Below are 21640 nucleotides of genomic sequence, written 5' to 3'. Positions count from 1 at the left end.
CAAATCAGATTCCTGATTACTTATCTATCTGGAAAATCAAATCATGTGATCCACCTGGCAATATAGAAGCTGATGTATTTTGTGGTCTTTCCATGTGGCTTAAAACACAAATTAAAAGCAGTTGATATATTTTTCTTTATTTGGGTCATAAAATCTTTTTGACCAGCCAATCTGTGTAACTCCTTACCAGAGGACGCTGTGAAGGCCAGGACTCTAACAGAGTTTAAAAAAGAGCTCGATAAATATTTGGAGGTTAGGTCCGTAGATGGCTATTAGCAAGGGGTACGGTATGGTGCCTAGCCTTTTGTTGAAGGTGAGAGACGGATGGCAGGAGACAAATCGCTTGATCATTGTCTTCGGTTCACCTCCTCTGGGGCACCAGGCATTGGCTACTATCAGCAGACAGGATACTGGGCTAGATGGACCTTTGGTCTGACCCAGTATGGCCGTTCTGATGTTCTTATGTTCAGAAATATATGTTTACTTTCTAGGAATAGTCTGGACTGTAGCCTTCATATTAATTCATCAACTGCTTCCTGCAAAGTTCAGCATTCTAAACTGGACTCGGTGCAAGAATGGTCTGAAGATCATGTAACCTGTGAAACTGAAAATAAGACTCTACCATAAAACACAAAGTCAGTGATCACTTATCCTTTCTCATAGCTTTCACTCTCCCAGGAAGATTACCTAGAGAGTCAGAAGACTGGAAGATAGCACACCACAGACAGTTGTAAAGAGAAGTTACTCACCGTAGTAACGGTGGTTCCTCGAGATGTGTCCCCGTGGGTGCTCCACAATAGGTGACTACCCAGCAGTAACCCAAGTAAGGAGGTGGGTAATCGGTTTATGTGCAGCTTGCCGCCGAAAGGACTGCTGTCGACAGATGGGTGTCCTCTTGGTATACCCGATGTAGTGCATGTTTGGTGAAGGTGTCATAGGGTGACCAGGCCGCCGCTCTACAGATGTCTTTTAACGCGATGCCCTTGAAGAAGGCTGTTGATGCCGCCACCGCCCTGGTGGAGTGAGCCCTAGGCGGGGCCAGCAAAGGAGTCTTTCGAAGTTCGTAGCACATTTCTATACAGGACACAATGTGCTTCGAGATTCTCTGTGAAGAGAGACCCTCTCCTTTTGACCTGGGAGCAAGAGAGACTAGAAGTCTGTCCGTTTTCCGGAAGGACTTAGTTCTGTCTATGTAGAAGGCCAATGCCCTCCTCACGTCCAGGAGATGTAGGCGTGCCTCCTTGCTGGAGCTGTGAGGCTTTAGGTAAAACGAGGGTAAAACTATTAGTTCGTTAAGGTGAAACTCTGAAGAAACTTTCGGAACAAAGGCAGGATGCAGCCGTAAAGTTACCACCTCCTTTGAGAATACCGTGAAGGGCGGCATTGCCATAACTGCTGCGAGCTCACTCACCCTGCGAGCTGACGTAATTGCAAGGAGGAAGGTTGTTTTTATCGTAAGGAGATGTAGGGGAACTGTGGCTAAGGGTTCAAACGGTGGGCCCGTTAGTGTGCTGAGCACCAGGTCCAAGTTCCACGATAGTGGAAGTGGTTTCCGAGGGGGGTACAGGTTTACCAGCCCCTTCAGGAATCTGGTAACAATAGGATGGGCAAATACCGTGGGCCCCTCCTCTGCATGCTGAAAAGCAGATATAACGGCGAGGTGGACTTTTAGCGAGGATAGGGAAAGCCCACCCTACTTGAGGTCCAATAAGTATTCTAGTATTACAGGTATAGGAACGTCAAGGGGAGCTAACTGCTTGGCGGAACACCAGACAGTGAATTGAGTCCATTTCTGCTTGTAGGTCTTCCTGGTGGAGGTCCTTCGGCTACTTTCCAGGACTACTTGTACTCCCTCCATACATGTGCTTTCCAGGGAGCTGAGCCATGGATTAGCCATGCTTGTAGGCGCAGACCTTGAGGGTGTGGGTGCACTATGGACCCGTGGGCCTGCGTGAGTAGGTCCAGCGCCACCGGAAGGGGGAGCAGTGGGAGGTCCGACATGCGCAGTAGCAAGGGGAACCATTGCTGTCGATCCCACGTTGGGACTACTAGAATCATGCGGGCTCTCTCCCTTCTGGCTTTCTGCAAGACCTTGTGGATGAGCACTGTGGGGGGGAACACTCGTAAAGTAGGGGGCCCTTCCATGAAATCGCCAATGCGTCCCCCAGGGACCCGTGCCCCAATCCTGCCCTGGAGCAGTACTGGGGGCACTTCTGGTTGTGCTGAGTGGCCAACAGGTCGATCTGGTGAAACCCCCATGTGTGAAAGATCGGTCGTAGCAGATCAGAGCGTATCTCCCATTCGTGCGTGAGTGCGAAGCGCCTGCTCAGCTGGTCTGCTTTCACGTTGTGAGCGCCCGGCAAATACGAGGCTTTCAACGTTATATGTTAGCGATGCACCAGTTCCACAGCCAGACTGCTTCCACACATAGGGCACGGGATCGGGCTAACCTCTTGTCGACTTATATAAAACATAATGGAGGTATTGTCTGTATTGATCCCGACTACTTTGCCCTGTATGTGGTCTCGAAAATGTTTGCAGGCGTTGAACACTGCTCTGAGCTCCAGTATATCTATGTGCATTGACTGTTCCGCAGGGGACCATAGTCCTTGAGTCACCTTGTCGCCGACATGTGCTCCCCATCCTATGTGGGAAGCGTCGGTAGTAAGAAAAATAGAGATTTGTGGTTGGTGAAAGGGTACCCCTGTTAACAGGTTCTTGGGGTTTACCCACCACTGCAGGGATCTGCGCACCTCTGTCGTGGGCGATACCACCCTGCAGACAGTATGGGATGACGGTTTGTAGACACTCGCCAGCCAATGTTGTAGGCTGCGCATGTGCAGTCTGGCATTTTGCACCACAAACGTTGCCGCCGCCATGTGGCCCAGCAGCTGCAAGCACATTAAGACCGGCACCGTGGGGCTGTATGTAATGACTTGCACCAGCGAACTGATGGCGCGAAAGCGGGCGTCGGGTAGATACACCCTTGCTGTAATAGAGTTTATACGTGCCCCTATAAACTCTATGTCTTGTGTGGGGTCGGTCTTTGACTTCGCGAGGTTGATGATTAGGCCCAGCGAAGAAAACGTGTCTGCTGTTACGCATATCATGCGTAGGACCTCTGCCTTTGAGGCCCCTTTCAATCGGCAGTAGTCCAGGTATGGGAATATAAATACCCCCTGTCTGTGCAAGTAGGCTGACACCACTGCCAGGGTTTTGGTAAAGACTCTGGGGGCCGAGGAGAGGCCGAACGGGAGAACCTTGTACTGGAAATGCTCCTTGCTGACCATAAAACGGAGGAAGCGCCTGTGTGCCGGGTGGATCGTTATATGAAAGTAAGCATCTTCTAAGTCGAGGGCTGCAAACCAATCTCCATCATCCAGTGCCCTGAGTATGGAGGTGACTGTGATCATCCGAGAAACGTTGTTTGCGCAAGTACTGGTTGAGGCCTCGAAGATCTAAGATGGGCCTCCAGCCTCCTGTTTTCTTCTCTGTGAGGAAGTAGCGTGAATAAAAGCCTTTCCCCTGGAGTTGCTCCGGCACTCGTTCCACCGCCCCTATGAACATAAGATGGTCCACCTCCTGTTTCAGTCTCGCCTCGTGGGAAGCGTCCCTGAGGTGGGGCCAAGGAGGAGGTTTCGGCGGTGGGAGCGACTGGAAGGGGATCGTGTAACCCGTGGCTGTGATCTCCAGTAGCCATTTGTCTGCGGTGATCTTTTGCCATTGGGACTGAAACGGTCGGAGGTGATGATGGAACATGAGCTGGGAATGGCATTGCGCGATGGTAGTGATAGTGCAGCCCTCGACATGCCCATCAAACTTGTTGCCTTTGGGCCTGCCCCGAGGATGCACGGCTTTGTTGAGGACGTCGCCTGGGAGTTCTGTACTGTTGCTGCTGTTGATGTCACCGTTGGTCGTATCCCCGTTGGTACTGAGCACGCTGTGGTTGGTACGGGTATCGTCTTCGCTGAGGGTAATACTTTTTCTTCCTATATGGAGGGGTATAAATACCCAGAGTTCTAAGTGTAGCTCTGGAGTCCTTACTGGAGTGGAGGACCGAGTCGGTTGAGTCTGCAAACAACTTCTGCGTGTCAAAGGGAAGATCCACAATCTTCGCCTGCAGATCCCTCAGGATACCCGATTTCTGGAGCCAGGATTCTCTACGCATGACCACTGCTGTAGCCGCTGAGCGTGCCGCCATGTCCGCCACGTCCAGGGCGATCTGGACTCCCGTTCTCGAAGCTGCGTAGCCCTCTTGCACAATTGCCTTTAGCACCGGCTTCTTATCTTCCGGAAGCGAATCCATGAGAGAAGCCAGCCTGGAGTAATTATCAAAATTATGGTTCGCTAGATGTGCTGCATAGTTTGCCACTCTCAATAGCAGGGTGGAGGAGGAATATACCTTCCTGCCAAACAGCTCTAGCTTCTTGGCATCTTTGTCTGAACCCCACCCCCCCCCCGATTTGTACTGAGAAGTCTTTGATCTCTGCTGAGACGATTCTACCACCAGAGAATTTGGTTGTGGGTGACTAAAAAGGAACTCCATGCCCTTCGCCGGGACGAAGTACTTTTTATCCGCTCTCTTGTTCATAGGCGGAGCGGAGGCCGGGGTCTGCCATATGGTAGTGGCTGACTCCATAATGGCTTCGTCGAGCGGGATAGCGATTTTGGATGAAGCCGGGGGTCTCAAATTTTTCAGGCGTTTGTGATGTTTCTCCTTCACTTCTGCCGTTTGGATGCCTTGCATGAAAGCCACCCTTTTAAACAGCTCCTGAAACTGTTTGAGGTCGTCCGGGGGAGCAACGTCCCCGGGGGCCGTGGCCTCATCAGGGGAGGACGAGGAGGAACCACTAGGGTAAACCTCCGTCGAACTCTCAGGTTCCTGTGGCCAATGGTACACCTGCTCGCTGGAGGATTGCGAAGGAAAGTCTCGGGGTTCTAAAATTAACTCTCCTTGAGATAGCTGTGTTTCTGTCCCCGGCCGGGAGTGTCCACGGGGGTATTGGACGGCCGGGGGGGACCTGCCCCTAGGTGTAGGCCTGGGGTGTCTGTGTCCAGCATGATAAGAACGACCATGGCAGCACGGGCACGGGTCCGGGGATGGAAACCTGGACCACTCTCGGGGTGCGTACCCCCGATGTCTGGGAGAGCGAGATCTCCGCGATGATACAGATAACGGTGAAGCTGGTTTGTGATAGTACTCCAAGGGATCCAGTCCCAGAAAGGGCGAAGGTGGCCCAAGCCATGGTGACGTAGGTTGGAGGAACGGAGGAGGCGGCTCTGGATAGGCCGGTGGAGACCCAGATCTTCTCGGTGGTGTGTGCAGCATAAAGGGAGGGCTTGTTGACAGCAGCATTGCAGCCCTGTCCGGAGAAGGGCTGTGGTGCCGGGTTTTTGCTTTCGCCTTTCCCCTCCCCTGCGGGGCTGGCACCGCCCCTTCCCATGCTGGGGATCTTGGCCCCGCTGTCGGCGCCGCGCTCGGCCCGCTCAGCTGCGGTGCCACGCAGATAACGTCCTCTGGTGCCTGCAGGCTCCGTGCCTGTTGGCCCTGCACCACTGGCGCTGCAGGGGTCGGTGCCGCCTGTGGCCATGCCGCCAGTTCCGGCGCTTGCCTGGCCGCCGCTCTAGGTGCCGCGCGTGCTGGCTGTTTGGTAATCAGAGGCTCAGCCTCTGCCACGTGCGCTGCTGCGCTGCCGCTTGTCTGAGTATGTGGCTGGGGGCTGTGTGTGCCGCCCGTCCCGCTCGCTGAGACCGCCGGCAGGGATCGGGCTGGGGAGAGTTTCCTCCGTTTCTGCGCCGAGGGGGTGAGGGAAGCCGCCTTCCTTTTGTGGAACCCTGAGGGCCCTTCTGGTTGAGGCCTCTCCAGTAAGTCGGGCTGGAGAGCCTTATCGAACAGGAGCATTTTCAGCCGCATTTCTCTGTCTTTCCTGGCCCTGGCTGTGAGCTTAGCACAGTGGGAACGCTTCTGTCTAACATGTGATTCCCCCAGGCACCGAATGCATTCGCTATGCCCATCAGAGGCTGGCATAGCTTCGTGGCAGGACTCACACTTTTTAAAGCCTGAAGAGGACATCACGGTGAGTCTTTTTGTTGTTAATAGGGCACTTAGCACTTAATTTGTGCCTGTTTAACCGTCACGGACACCGGCCTGCAGCGGCGGGAGGCCTACTGGCCTTCACATCCACACATCTTCTCCGCTCCTCTCTCTCTTTTTATCATTTTTCTTTTTTTTTTTTTTTTTTTTTTTTTTTTACTCTCTTGCTTTCTCTCTCTCTCTTTTTTTTTTAGAAAGAAAAAAACAACAATTTACACGTAAAACTCTAGCTAATCTGACTCTGGCTGTAGCCTGAGCGGATTCCGTCTGCAGCCGAAATTTCTCATCCCCAATCCCATTCCAGAGCCCACAACTCAACCCTTTGGCCCAGTCCCGAGGCCCTTGCACACTCCTTATCCCTTGGTCCCCACCCCCACCCCATGAATTTTGTTATATGCCACAATGTGAAGGTGTCCTCACACTTCACCTCCATATGGGTGCAGATAAAATTCATTCTGCACGTGGGTGGGGAAAATTAGAGGGAACATTGTTATTCCTCTGACTGAGGCTAGACTCTGTAAATGACTCAGTAACCCAGTAATGAACAGTAGTGTTCCACAAAAGGCACTTCACATAATGCAGAAGAGTCAGAACCAAAGTAACCTTTTATTCAGAGTTCTGTAGAATTCAAGACCAGAAAGACAAGCACATCATCTAATCTGATTGCCCATACATCACATAGACCATTGAATTTTACCTGTTTACTCCCATACTGGAGTCCAAAACCTTTTGTTTAGCTAAAGCAGATCTCACAGAAAGGCACGCAGACTGGATGTGAATATGCAAAGAGATCCTCAATAATCTGAGCCAACAGTCAATTATAATCACTGCCATAACCTGCGCCTTTGTCCCCCAAAGAGAATACGTCCAACACAGTTTCTAAATATTCGTTATGTTTCTCTCTGCCAGCCTGAAGAGCTCTCTGGTGCTTGATATTCTGAAGAAGCAGATCTGCCCCACGAAAGCTCATCACCTAATAAACTATTTTGTTAGTCGTTAAAGTGCTACTTGACTGCTTGCTTGTTTTCTTCCCCATGAAGATACACACACGTCAGTTAGTTAAGGAATATTTTCCAGCCCAGACATCCCTTCTGGCTTTTTTTCTGTACTGTGTTTTAAAATGCATGTTGACAGTTTTGTAGAAACCAGAACTGTACACAGTATTCCAATACTGGTCTCACCAATTATAGAACACTAGAAGGGACCTCCAGAGGTCATTGAGTCCAATCCCCTGCCCTCACAGCAGGGCCCACCATTAAGACCATCCTCAATAGATGTCTATCTAACCTGCTCTTAAAATCTCCAATGATGGAGATTCCACAGCCTCCGCAGGCAACCTATTCCAGTGTTTAACCATCCCAACAGGAAGTTTTTCTTAATGTCCAACCTAACCTCCCTTGCTGCAGTTTAAGCCCATTGCTCCTTATCCTATCCTCAGAGTCAATCAATGTCACAGATAAAAACAAAAGTCTTACTTCTGTGTGCTAGTCCCCTGACATACATCTAAAAAGACAGCATTAGCGTTTTTGCAATAGCAGTAGAATAAGAGCTCATATTCACTTGTTCATTATGATGCCTAAATCTTTTCCATACTTCCTGTTTTCCAGGATGCACTTCCCTCATTTTGTAGGCATGGCCTGCATTCCTTGTTCCTAATGTATAGCTTTATATTTAGCTGTATAAAAATGCATTTTGGCTAAATGGATCCAGCTCATCCACTCTGTACTGTTGTGGGTCACTTCCATGTCATTATTTACCATTCTGCCCATGTTGCATCAAATTTTACTTTCACTAACTTCATAGTTTCTCCAGATCACTGGTGTAAATAATTAATAGCTTCAGGTCCCTGGGAAGGCCCAGTAGAAAAATCCCCATTTGCTATTTCGCCCTTTGACATCTGTCAATTAGCCAGTTCTTAATCTATTTAATTTGTGTTTCACTGTGCTAACATTTTTATCAGAATCTTGTGAGCTACAAAGCCAAATGCCTTCCTAAAATGTGTATTACATCCATGCAATTACCTTTCTCAACCAAATCTGAGATTTCATCCGAACATCGAATCAAGTTTATCACCATTTTAACATTCTAATCAAGTGAATAATTCCAGTAGGTTTCAGTAATACCATTTATTAGTTTTCATCTTAAAGAGAACTTCCAATTCTGCATCTGTTACACCATCTATGATCAAAGCTATTGAAAAATTTCTCTCAACATTGTCACATTTGTTCGTTGTACATTAACTCAGGGCTGCATCTGCCCTCTTAGCACTCTTAACTGTCCACCCCAGTCTTCAACTAAGATTAATATCCCCTCTTCTGCCACCTGAGATACAAGTCTTCAATATGGATGTTGAAGCGTAACCAGTTAATCAGTAAGCCTCATCCTAAACAGACGAGGCTTACCAGTGTGACAAGTCCATTGTCAGTCCCCCTCAGGGTCCTGTGCTTCCTGGCCTCAGAGACTCGAGGAGGCCCTCTTGTTGCCTTGGGGTCATTCCAAAGGTCAGAGTCTCTGCTTACCAAGCCATCCTCATCACCAGCAAGTCCCAGGTGGGGAGGGGGGGTGAGGGGAACAAGCCCTCTTCTGCAGGTTTGGATGCCCCTGATCCTTCCCAGAAGGTTGGCTCTCCAGGGGAAGGTTGAGGGAAGCCCTGGCCCGCCTACCACGCTGGATTCTACCCAGGGACCCTAAAGGAGAAGCAGCTAATGGGGCTCTTGTCTACCCCAACCTCAGCAGCCTTTCCCTGGGCCACTTCTCCCACCACTTCCCTTCAGCACCTTTCCCCTACACCCAGTGGCTGCTGCTTGTCTCCCCAGTACCTCAGTCATCCAGTTTCTCTTCTTGGTGCGACTCAACTCCTTCCTGCTTCTGCCTGGAAGGGAAGCCTTTTATAGTGAGCCAGAAGGCTTACCCTGGCAGTACGTGCCTGATTAGCCCTTTACTGCAGGCTGATCCTTAATGAGCCCCAGCTGTGAGCTTAGTTAGGCAATAAAAAGGCACTGACCCAATTCCCAGTGTACCTGCCTTCTATCAGGTTCCTGCAGCCTGCAGGCTCTGGTCTGCCACACCACTTAAGGTTAACCATTACAGGCTGGAGCAGCCACTACAGAAAGGGAGTTGCTCCAGCCCCACAGGGCTGCCATGGGTGGGGGCACTCCAGCTGGGTCAGAATAGCCACATCCACAGCATCCCTCAGGGGAGAGGCAGCAGTGGGATGGCTGCTCCAGCTTCTCTAGCTGCCCTGATACACACAGCTGTTTGATGGGTTAATCAGTTAAACCCAGCCACAGAAAAGAACCATCACTACAATGGCTAACATGCCTGCCATAAGACACAAGTATCCCAGGTGACACAGAAGAAGATTCTTAACTTCCTGAAAAATACTGAAACACTCTTAAAAGGGCTGATCAGAATATTTCTGGGGAAAATATAATTTAATTTCAATTCACTGGCAAACTAGGAGAACTCACCTAATGAAGTCTAGCAATGATCTGTCCCAGGGTCCTGTACTACTCAGTATTTTCATTTATGACTTGGAGAATGGAGTGGACAGCATGCTTACAAAATCTGACACCAAACTATGAGAAGTTGCAAGCAGTATGAAGGCAGTTGGACAACTCTTCCAAAATCAGCAAGGCTAAGATCATCCTGGGACATATTAACAGCATATTAGCAGAAGTGCAATATGTAATATAGGTTGAACCTTGGGACGTGCTGAAAGAGAATGTTTTCCTAACCATGGGAGGTCAACATTGTCTAGCAACATTACCAACATTTGCACTTCTTATTGGGCTTTTAGGAGACATTTAGCGGTAAATTACAACTGAATGGCAGCACAGAACAGAGAGCCAGGTCTTATGGCTGTAAACAAACATTATGGAACCACAGGAAACTTGGCCACACCCATTATAAGTGGACATCCAGCTCACTAAAATCATACCAAATGACCAATGTTGTCTGACAAGAGAATCCCAGGCTGGAGGCTCAACCTGTACACAGATGATCACTATCCTGATCTAACTGGCACTGGTGAGGCCTCAACTACCTTACTATTCCCACCGCTGGATGCCACAATTTACAAAAATTGTGGACAAATCAGAACCAGTCCAGACAAGAACAACAAAAGTGATCAAAGACTGAGAAAACCTCTTACAAGAGCAATGTAATCAAATACAAAAGCCTCAGCCTTTTTAGTTTTGAAATGGGACCTCATAATTGTCTTCAAATACACTAAGAACTGTTACAAAGAGGAAGACTAATTATTCCCCATGTCCAATGAAAATAGACTTTTAAGTAATTGGCTTAATTTAAATTAGAAAGTCTTCCATAATGTCTAACCACATAAATAAATACTAGAATAAGCTTCCTGGGGAAATCACAACCCCTTTCCTTGTCTAACTCAGCAGTTCCCAAACTTTGGAGGCCTGCATCCCTCGCTCCCCACCAGCCCGAGAGAAAGGGATACAGACAAGAGTAAGGGAGCCAGCGCTAGTAGGGAGGCTACAGCCAGAGGTCAAGGCTGGGGGCAGGAGCCACAGCCTAGCCTTGACCGCATCCCAACCACAGCCCAAGACTAGGAAAGGATCTGCAGGCAATGACAAGGCTGCATCTACACTGTGAGATAAAAATCGATTTTAAGTCAGTTAGCCCGATTTCTCCCAGTGCCTGTCCTCACTGTAAATTCCATTAGCTCGATCTATGGACCACTAAAATTGACATGATATTGAAAACCTAAAATCATAGTAACCTGACAGCTGTAGCTTTCAATTTAAATTTAAAAATCAAATGAAGGGTAGTGAGGATGCTGCATGTCTTTAAATCAAATTCATTAGCCTCCATCAAAACAAAAAAGCAGTCCAGTAGCACTTAAAAGACTAACAAACCAATTTATTAGGTGGTGAGCTTTCATGAGACAGAAGCTCACCACCTAATAAATTGGTTTGTTAGTCTTTTAAGTGCTACTGGACTGCTTTTTTGTTTTGATAGAATATAGACTAACATGGCTATCTCTCTGTTACTATTAGCCTCCACAGATGTCCCATATGTGCCCCACAATGCACCACAGTTCTCTGTTGTGGGTGGGGTTGTGCTTGTCTGGTAGTATAAGAAACTTCTTTTCAGCCATTTACATGTTGTCCTGATACCATCCCCTTCCTGCCAGAGGCGCCACACATTCTGGAACATTCTCATGCCCAGCTGCGTCCCACGGATTGACCCCGAACCAATAAAAGGACATGCTGCATAAGGTGCCAGACAGATTGCACATGGTGAGGGTAACGATTTTCAGGGGCTGGCTGTGGCCAGGTGTCTTGTAGCTGCCCGGGGAACGTCTCCCTTGGCAGTCAGAATATTTGGGGCCTGGCTGTAGCCAGGGGCCTTGTAGCCACCCAGGAGTTGTCTCCCTCGGCGGTCACGATTTTCAGGGGCTGGCTGTAGCTGGGGTCTTGTAGCCGCCCAGGGGTCTTGCAGTCATCCCAAGCCATACATGTCTCAATGAAGGCAATGTATTAGCTATACAATTACTGCAGTTGTCAAATTAAGGCTTGCAGTAGGGAATATTCTTGTCCTTAGGGTCTTGCAAACCTAACTGTAGTCTTGGGTCTTTTAGCCTGATGAACGATTCGAGTTTCAGTGTAGCAACTGCATCTACTTAGACATAAGGGCCTTTTTTGGTACGTACCTCAATTTAAGCTACCTGTGTGTGTCAGCAGTAAGTGGATTTTGTGAGGAGCATGTGGGAAGGTGAAGATGCTCAAAATTGAATGGATAAAACCCAGCATTAAAAAACTGATTTTAATAAAATCTATTTTATCTAGTAGTGTGGGCACAGCTCAAGGCAGGCCCAGGCACGAGGCTAGGAGCGCAGCTATGATGGAGGTGAGAATAGAGATGGACTAAAAATTTTGCTCCCTCCCTAATGTGCGATCCACCTCATCCTCACCAACCCCCCCGAGGGATGTGGGGATTAATGGGATGGAGGAGCTGATGAAAGGCAGTAGCAGCAGTCTGGGCTCCCCCTGCACTCACCAGAGCAGACAGAGCAATGGGTAAGCAGAATGATGAAGCAGCCTCTGTTCCACTATACTCCCCTACCCTGCCATTGCCCAGGCCAGCCCACTCACTCCATGGAAAGCAGAGTGCCTCAACCCCAGTGTGAGCTGTCTTGGGAGATGGCAGCAGGGCGGAGCAGGCTGCTGCATGGCTCCACTGTCCCACAGTGTGTGCAGGGGTTCTTGAACCCTGCTGCCAGCCTGAGCCAGCCCAAGGCTCCACAGACTAACCTGAGTATGAGGTACTGTCCCATCCATAAGATGTTTAGGGCTGCTGCTGCAGGCCCCTCCCCACAAAACCGCAGGGCCCAGGACGGAACAGCTCTGGACACACCTCCCCAGAGCTACAGGGAGATGATGGCAGTGGCACCAAGATAGCAGCTAAAAGCCACTCTAGCGTCACTGTACTTCTGGTGGTGGTGCCAGAGGGCCCTGGAGATCTGAGGGGAGGGTTAAATCACTGGTGGGCAGGGATCACATGGGCCAGAAAGACAGGCCAGGAGACACATGGAGAAAGACACAGATACACACATCAGAGGCCTGCCAGAGAGGGATGCCCTTTAGGAGATTTGAGGACTGGTGGACTGGCACTGGCCCTAAGGTAAATTGAGTTTGAAACCTGTGCCCTAGGAGATCACTAGTCTAACCTGTTCTTAAAACCCCTAAACAACTGTCTGAGGTGGTCTAAGTTGTGCTGTCTTGCCTCAGACTACAGGGCTGGAAGAGGTGGCCTTTCAAGCTCCCTTCTAACCCCACCACTTCTGTGATTCAATTCATCAGCATGCAGTCAGAGCCTAACTGCCTGAATTTTGAACAGAGCCTTTCAAAAACAGAACGATGATCCACAAGAGAAAATACACATTTTAGATTCCAGAACGAGACCTACTAGCTCAGAGAAATCAAAGGCCATACCCTGCATACACAGTGACACCAGGCATGGGGTCACTCTTCCATATTTGCCCTCATAGCACAGATTCTCAAATTTCTCTACGACAGAATAAAGCGAGAACTTGCAGTTCAATCTGTTGCTTTGTCTAGCTTCCTTAATGAAAGAGTAGTAGTGGATTTTCCCTTTTTCCATATGTACAGTATTTTTCTCTTTCACACCCTCCAGAAGTATACCGAATTCTTTCATGGGACTGTAGCATGATTCTCAAGGCCATTACAAGCCTCTATCTGAGCTACTCATGAAGGTATTAACATTTTCTAAACTATTAAAACTTGCAGGGTCATAGTCATGTTGCTTGAATGATATCAGAGACAAAGTGGAAGACTTTGTCCTCACCCACAACTATTTCAGATTTGGGGACAAATTATACCTTCAAATCAGTGGCACTGCTATGGGCACCCACACGGCCCCACAGTATGCCAACACTTTTATGGCTGACCTGGAACAACGCTTTCAGTTCTTGTCCCCTAGCACCCCTCCTCTACCTACGCTACATTGATGACATCTTCACCATCTGCACCCATGGAAGAAAGCTCTTGAAGAGTTCCACCGTGATTTCAACAGTTGCCACCCCACCATCAACCTTAGCCTGGACCAGTCCAGACAGATGAGCGATGGTCACATAAATACCACTCTATACCGAAAACCCATGGACTGCTATGCTTATCTGCATGCCCCCAGCTTCCAACCAGGGCATACTACACAATCCATTGTTTACAGCCAGGCACTAAGGTACAACTGTATTTGCTCTGATCCATCAGACAGAGACAAATATCTACAACACCTTTACCAAGCTTTCCTCAAACTACAATACCCAGCTAAGGAAGTGAGGAAACAGACTGATAAAGCCAGACGGGTACCCCAGAAGCCGCCTGCTACAAGACAGGCCTCGCAAGGAAAACAAGAGAACACCACTGACCATCACATACAGCCCCCACCTAAGGCCTCTCCAGCGCATCATCAGTGATTTGCAACCCATCCTGAACAATGATCCTTCACTCTCATAGACCTTGGGAGGCAGGCCTGTCCTCGCCTACAGGCAGCCTGCCAACCTTAAACAAATCCTCACCAGCCACTACAAATCACAAACCAGTGACTCTAGGCCTGGAACCAGCCGCTGCAACAGTCCTCGCTGCCAACTCTGCTCACATATCTACACCAGTGACATCATCATAGGACCTATCATCAACTATACCATCAGGGGCTCCTTTACCCGCACATCTACTAATATAATATATGCCATCATGTGCCAGCAATGCCCCACTGGAATTTACATTGGCCAAACTGGACAGTCTCTCCATAAAAGATAAATGGACATAAATCAGACATCAGGAACGGTAATGTACAAGAAGCCTGTGGGAGAGCATTTCAATCTCCCTGGATACTCAGTGGCAGATTTAAGAGTGACAGTTCTGAAACAAAAAAATTTCAGAAATCAATGGAGAGAGAAATCTCTGAGCTGCAATTTATTTGCAAATTTGACTCCATTAACCATGGATTAAACAGAGACTAGGAGTGGCTCACAGCTTACAAAGACAGTTTCTCTGCTTTGGGTGTTGATAGCTCCCCATTAGACGCTGACAATGGCTCACATCCCCCTGTCTAATCTGACTTGTTTTTTACTCTTTTGATAAGTACTGTTGATACGGGGCCATTTCCACCTTGCTGAATAGACCTTGACAGCTCTGGCCCACCCTTTTACTGGGACCCCACCCTTTAAATACCCCTCTGAAACACCCCCCCCCCCCACCTCATGCATCTGATGAAGCAGGTCTTTGCCCACGAAAGCTTATGCTCCAAAGTATCTGTTCATCTATAAGGTGCCACAAGACTTTTTGTTGTTATCTAATTGTACGTTATCTAAATTTGGAGTACTTTTCTAAGAACCTCAATACTGTACATTCAGTGACTCTACATTTATATCAAATATTAAACAGGAAATTGTCCTTCCACATAACTCCATTGTACCACAAAAATAAATTAGTGCTTATTTTGGTTATCCACAGAGGTGTCAAAGTACATACTCATAACGCAGTTTAGAGGAACAAATGCTTTACTATTTGGGGTCAAGAAGAAAGGCAGCTTCCAAATCTTCCATTTACAAGTGGCTAAGATATTGTATCTCAGAAGCATACAAGCAAAAAGGGGCCAGAAAATTTCAGCAATCACACTTTCGTTACTCTCTCTCTGAACTATAGCAACTTTATTCTCCCATGTCCTGTGCCAAATAATAGATTCTTTCAATGTAATGAATAAGTCTGTTTTTTTCTTAAGTGAGAGCCACGGGTCTCTGACCCTTGAGTTTTAAACAGACCCAGAGTTTGAAACCTCAGGACATAATCCTCACCTCTCAATGACAGGGATGAAGCAGAGCCACAAGGAATACAGTAGAGTCTCAACATTCACGAGTGCCACATTTGCGAATTCAATTATTCATGAGTGGCCTTGCTCCCCTGGAGCTCCAGGTGGGACTCCGAGACTCCCCTCTTCCAACCCATTCACGAGAATCAACATTCACGAGGGTTCTGAACATAGAACCCATATGAATGTTGAGACCCTACTGTAGTAGGGAAGTCAGATACTAGACAAACCTCTGACCAGGGTGAACTGAAGTGGCAAGATATGTTTCAGAGCAACATTGTAGAGGACAATGTCTCTTTTCTATTTTAAATATGACTACACAGCAGGTAGCAGATACGGATGATGAGAGAACAGCTGTGAGTTGCCTTGGATATGCCACATTTTCCTTTCAGACAGAAAACAGAAGAGAATTCCAATACCTAAAGTACAAGATAGTGTCCATGCTGGAGAAAGAGACATAGCTGGTTAGCAAACACAAATTTCAGTATTGCATGAAGCACCTCTGAAGTTCCCATTACGAACAATCTTATTTTTGCCTGCTGAGCCAATTGGGTCTACCTACGAACATTAAAGGTTAACTGGTGGAACCGGAGCAGCTCTCATCCAACCCAGTCCCCTACCCTGTTTAATTGGTTAACCCATGAGTCAGCAACCTTTCCAAGGTGGAGTGCTGAAATGTGACCTTTTGACCTCCATGTATGTCAGAGTGCTAGCGTTTCTTTTTAAAGACACTAATACTCCTACTCGCAACAACCTAAATAAATTAGGATGCAGAGCTTTATCGTTTAGTGTGATTGTTGGCCTTGCTTTGCCTTGGCAAGTTTTGTGTTGGTGAGCCTCCCTCCTCCACCCCACTCTACTCCTTGGGGTCAAAAGCCCTGCGTTGAGGGCATAGGTCTGCCATCTGCAGACAGAGCACTGCCCCCAGAGCAGGCAAAGCTTTCCTGCCTCCCAGAAGGGCTGGCCATGATCCCTCTCCCAAGGGCAGTGGGCCACAGGGCTGAGGCAGCTGGCAGAGGCAAAAGACCACCTCCCCTCCTGGGCTAATAAACAGCTGCAGACTCTCAGCCACTGAGCGGGGCCCGACATTCCCTGGTGCCCGTCAACTTGAGCCCAGAGGGCACATTTCCCCCACTCAGCAGGCGCTCAACCAGGCCAGCCATACTCTGTGCTCTCCTTGTCTGCAGTGGGGTCCCACAGCTGGAGCCCTGGCCCCACGCAACTGCAGGGGCCCCAGCCTGGCTCCGTGCTCCCCTGCTGCATGGGGGGAAGGATAGGCAGGGCTGCACTCCTGCCAGCATTCTGCCCAAAATGGGCTTGTGTGCCACAAGTGGTAGGTGTGCCAGGGGTTGCTGACCCCTGAGTTAACCAGTTAAAAGTAACCTTTGACAGGTTAACTAATTAAATGGGATTTTACATCCCTAGCTGTAACATTCTTCTTCCCTTGGAGAGGAGAAAGGGACGCCTCACTGGTTTGAGCATTAGTCTGCTAAACCTAGGGTTGTGAGCTCAAAAAAAAAAAAGACAAAACAAAAAACTGTCAGGGATGGTGCTTGGTCCTGCCAAGAAGGCAGGGGACAGGATATGATGACCTCTCAAGGTCCCTTCCAGCTTTATGAGACATGTACGTATGAAGTGAATAAATTGCAGGTCCCCTCTGTCACAGTTATCAGGAGGTGTGCTTTATATGAACAGATACCTCAAAGAAACTCAACTGCGGTGTTGCCATGACACAGCGCTCCAAATATGGAAACACTGCCTTGAGATCTTACTGGATTGCCTTAACTGTCTGGCCCTGTGTGCAGTGTTTGCTCTACTCACTCTCTTGTTTAGACCAGATTCTTTAGACAGCTCATGTCCCCATTTCAATACCCCAATTCTCCACGAGTGCATCCATGGTGTCGTGTTATCCAAGCAAACTAGATTATGTCCTATGGTCATCATCTGAACAATTTAAGAATCCTCCTGAGAAGAGAGACCTTAACCGTGGGGTGGATAAGAGGAAGCACTGCAACAACCTCGTGAGCACAAGCCATACAGAAGACCACTATTCCCAAAACAGGGAAAAAAAAAAAGAAGGGATGTAGTTTAGAATAGGGGTGTATTTTAGCCCAATAAGGTGACTTGAGAACCTGGACCACTAAGTACATACTTCAGCCTCTACCAAGAAGTTTAGACACAAAAACCCATACCTATACAATCTCTATTCCAAGTTCAGCAATTTGAAGTCAAAAACAATCATGCTACATAAATCGATAAGAAACCATCACTACACCACCGTGACTGGTCATAACTGATGTGCTTGTGAAAATAGCTGAAATCAATAGTTTTCAGACAACAGTTCAAAAGGAAGGTGTAAATGTAAAATAATTCACAGATCTGTAACATTCACTGAAACATACCACCATCACAAACATACATTACTATCAAAACAAAAAGCAGTCAAGTAGCACTTTAAAGACTAGCAAAATGGTTTATTAGGTGAGCTTTCGTGGGACAGACCCACTTCTTCAAACCATAGCCAGTCTGAAGAAGTGGGTCTGTCCCACGAAAGCTCACCTAATAAACCATTTTGCTAGTCTTTAAAGTGCTACTTGACTGCTTTTTGTTTTGATAGTGTATAGACTGGCACGGCTTCCTCTTTGTTACTATATATTACTATATGAACAGTTCTGGTATTTGCCCACTGGGCTGTAACCTTCAAAGAACTATTGAATCAACAGAGTAATTTGAGAGGTACTTCACAATGAATGACAAATCAGGTAGTTTTAGGTACCTAGCAATCACTTTATATATAAACTGCCTCACTTCACAGATGTTAGTCCAGCATTATGGAGTAGCACTGCCACCAGCTGACTGAAGTGTAAAGCAACTGCAGTTAAAACAGTGACAGAGGGATAGTTAACAGCAATGAAGGGTCCTGTGGCACCTTATAGACTAACAGAAAAGTTTTGAGCATGAGCTTTCGTGAGCACAGACTCACTTCATCAGATATTGAGAACTATCAGAAGGATAGTTGTGTTAGTCTATATACTATCAAAACAAAAAAGCAGTCCAGTAGCACTTCAAAGACTAACAAAATAACTTATTAAGTGGTGAGCTTTTGTGGGATAGAGCCACTTTTTCAGACCATAGCCATACCTGTCTCTTTGCCTTAAATACTGAGTCTGTTCTGGTATGACTATGGTCTGAAGAAGTGGGTCTATTCCACGAAAGCTCACCACCTAATACATTATTTTGTTGGTCTTAAAACAAAAAAGCAGTCCAGTAGCACTTTAAACAGTTAAAACATTTGCTTAAGTGGACAATATGACCATGTTGCCAATGTTTCTGAGGGCTATCCAAAAGCAAGAAAATTGACTATATTAATTCCATGCACCATGATTTGTGCTCTTTTGCACTTGAGCTAAAAATGCATTAAAAAAAAAACAACCCAGGAACATAAGTCATCACAGACCTCCAGAAAGATACATTATACTTACTCATGCCGAGAAAACCATACAAAAAGAAGCCACTAAAAAACTCAAATTCACACTTGGAACTTGAAACATCATAACTAACCCCTATGAAACAGGAAAGTTGATAAAATATATATTTAGTGAAATATCACGTATATTGTCTATAGAAAATAATGGCAAAGCCAAAAATATGTACCTGAGTTAATATAGGGTGTACTGAAGAGGTCAAAATCAGGACAATTTACAAGGTAAGAAAACAGGGATATTTGATTTTGGCTGTCCATAATCCAGAGCAACAGTAAAAAAAATATGACAACAAAACATCTCTCCATAAATTACTTTTCTTACTGCCATATTTTAAATGGCCAGTCCTAGTTCTGTGTTTATCCAGAAACAAAAGCAGAACACATATTAATCTATTTTAAGTCAAACATTTGTTGTGAAACCACCTTTCCAACCAACAAAATCCATGTTTAAAAAAAAACAAAAAAAACACGTCTTTCAGAAGGAACAAACAACAAGATATATGCAAGGAAACTGGGGTCCTGTTCCGTTCATTTAAGCATTATTCATTAAGCATTATTCAGATCAGCATTCCTTTTTAACATGAAAAATCCTGTTCTTCTTACACACAATCCCTGCACAAATCACTCTCACCTTAAAATTACTAGAGTTGACCCATGCTGTTAATTCGTCGATCACTTTATCAAGGCGCTGCTGATCCTGCTCGAGGTCAGTGGATTTACTTGGGTCAGCCAGATACTCCAGCAGTTCTTGGCCAATTTGCATCCTGCGGCCCACGTCTTTCTGTTGTACCTGATCGCAGAAATAATCCATATTGCCAGGCTCCATGGTTGATTTGAACATGAAAGTTTATCAGGCGAGAAGTCAAACTGCCTTAATACTACAATCAAAACACACGCGCGCACACAGAGCAAAGGGAGCTGCAGCCAAGCAGCCAGTAACGCTGAGGTGTTCAGGCAGCCTCCCCGCCTCCAGCTCCAGCCCAGCAGACAGGAGTCTTGTTTCCCCTTAGTCTTCCCAAACAAACCCCGCAGGGTGAAATACAACACTTTTAACCAAGAAACACCCTAACAAAAGTCCTTCCCAAGTGCATTACAAATTAAATCTCCAGTGATTCCCTTGTGAAGCTGCTGGTGACGCAGGCGAGCGGGTCCTTGTTTGCAAAATCCGCTGAGATGGGGAAGCTGGTTTTTATTCAAGTTTTCAGCGTTCTTCACAATTTCCCCCAAGGCTTATTCCGCAAGAAGGTCCAAGCCAGGGCGGCAGAGCCGCCGGCACTTTCTGAGGCTACCCCCAGAGCTGGCGCAGCTGCGGTCTCGCCACAGCCCGCAGGCCCGGCGCGGAGCCGCCGCCGCCCCCTCTCAGAGCAGCGGGCAGCGGCAACGCGTCGCCAAACTCCGCCGGAAGCAGCGTTGGGTCCGGAGCGGAACTTTCATGCTCCCTGGCCGGCGGGACATGTACGGCTCCGCATTCCCGCCCCGTCGGAACCGCAGAGGCCTCGACGCCCCCTCCACCCGGGCCGCCAGGAGGGGTGAAGGGGAGCAGCAGCCGCGGGCTCCCTTAGGCGCGTGTCTCGCCGGTGGCGGCGGCGGCGGCGGCTCCTCAGTCCCAGGGAAGTTGCGTCCCTGGCCCGGCTCAGCCGGCGCCCGCCTCCGTCTGGGTGTCACTCATCCGGCGGGCCCCGCCCCGCTCCTCCCCGCGCCGCCTGGTGGCTCCGGGAACGCGCGACCATCCAGCGCGCGCTCCCCTGCAACTGCGGTGGCTCCCAGCACCGAACCCGGCTCCCTCCTCCCGCCGCCGGCCGCGTGTCCCCTGTCTGCACGAGTCCAACGCCCGCACGTGCACGCGCACGCGCTATGACCGCCTCCTTCCACCGCTACCCTCTTTCCCGCCTCGGGCTGCCGCGGCCGCGCGCCTCTCCCCGCAGTGAGAGTAAGGGAAAGGAGGGGGGCGCGCGCCTGAGTTTGCGGCTTCACCTTTACAGCCCGCTTACACGGCGCGTGCGCTTAACCTCCGGCGGCCGCCGCCACCCCTCCAATAAAGTATGTGTTGGGGGGGGGGGTGCCATCCTTAGGTGCCTGCGCAGGGCCTGTGTACCCCGCTATGCGTAAATAATCCGTTGGGGGAGGCAGCGGGGTGGGACTGAGTCGTGGAAGGGAGAAGGAACGTAGGATAAGCGTAGGGAAGGACGGCTTGAAAGTAGCCGTGTGTCTCAGGCAGTGCCGTAGGCACCCCAGGGGGGGCCTGGGGCCCCTTTGAAACCGTGTGCGCGCAAGACGCAGAGCTCTGGCGTAATCGTCGGTGGTCAGGGTCTCGATGGCTGCCGCGCGCCAGGTGGGGCGGGGCCGGGCCGGGCCCCTCCCCTCCCCTCCCCTCCCGTGCCCTGGCGGGGAGGGATAGAACGTTGCGCCTGATCGGAAGGTTGCTTGAGCGAGAAACGTCGAAGTCAGGGAGCCCTCCCTAGTGCTGGGGGGAGGGCAGAGGGGGTCCCCCTAGACTCGGATGTGCGTTACCCCGCTCCCACCTTAGACATGAGCAGCCTTGTCTGCCTGCGGGGGGGGAGAAACTTCAAGAGGCAGTGTGGGCCAGTCAGCCTGAGGCGGGAGCGGCTCCAGCACGGAGGTGACCTTGCTGTCGGAAATAATGCACTGCAGTTGTAGCCTGGGTGGTCTCAGGCTAGACTGTGGCTGAGGTAATAGGAGTC

General features: G+C 48.6%; 1 protein-coding gene across 7 annotated transcripts in view; it reads right to left on the bottom strand.

The window, feature by feature from the left end:
• CLASP2 (cytoplasmic linker associated protein 2) overlaps positions 1–20741 on the bottom strand; it is a 325025-nt gene extending 304284 nt beyond the window's left edge. For 3 of the 7 annotated variants that reach the window (XM_074988197.1, XM_074988200.1, XM_074988203.1), the window contains exon 1: positions 19570–20741. In XM_074988197.1, the coding sequence (XP_074844298.1) occupies positions 19570–19779 (210 nt within the window). In that variant the 5' untranslated portion in view covers positions 19780–20741. The remainder of the gene's footprint in view (positions 1–19569) is intronic. The other 4 variants (XM_074988198.1, XM_074988199.1, XM_074988204.1 and 1 more) reach the window with 2 other exon arrangements.
• Between the last annotated feature and the right edge of the window lie 899 nt (positions 20742–21640).

This window comes from Carettochelys insculpta, chromosome 2 (genome assembly GCF_033958435.1).
Source record: "Carettochelys insculpta isolate YL-2023 chromosome 2, ASM3395843v1, whole genome shotgun sequence".
NCBI classification, from domain to species: domain Eukaryota; kingdom Metazoa; phylum Chordata; order Testudines; family Carettochelyidae; genus Carettochelys; species Carettochelys insculpta.
The sequence above is the reverse complement of the archived record's forward strand: the minus strand, read 5'-3'. Positions and strand labels throughout refer to the sequence as shown.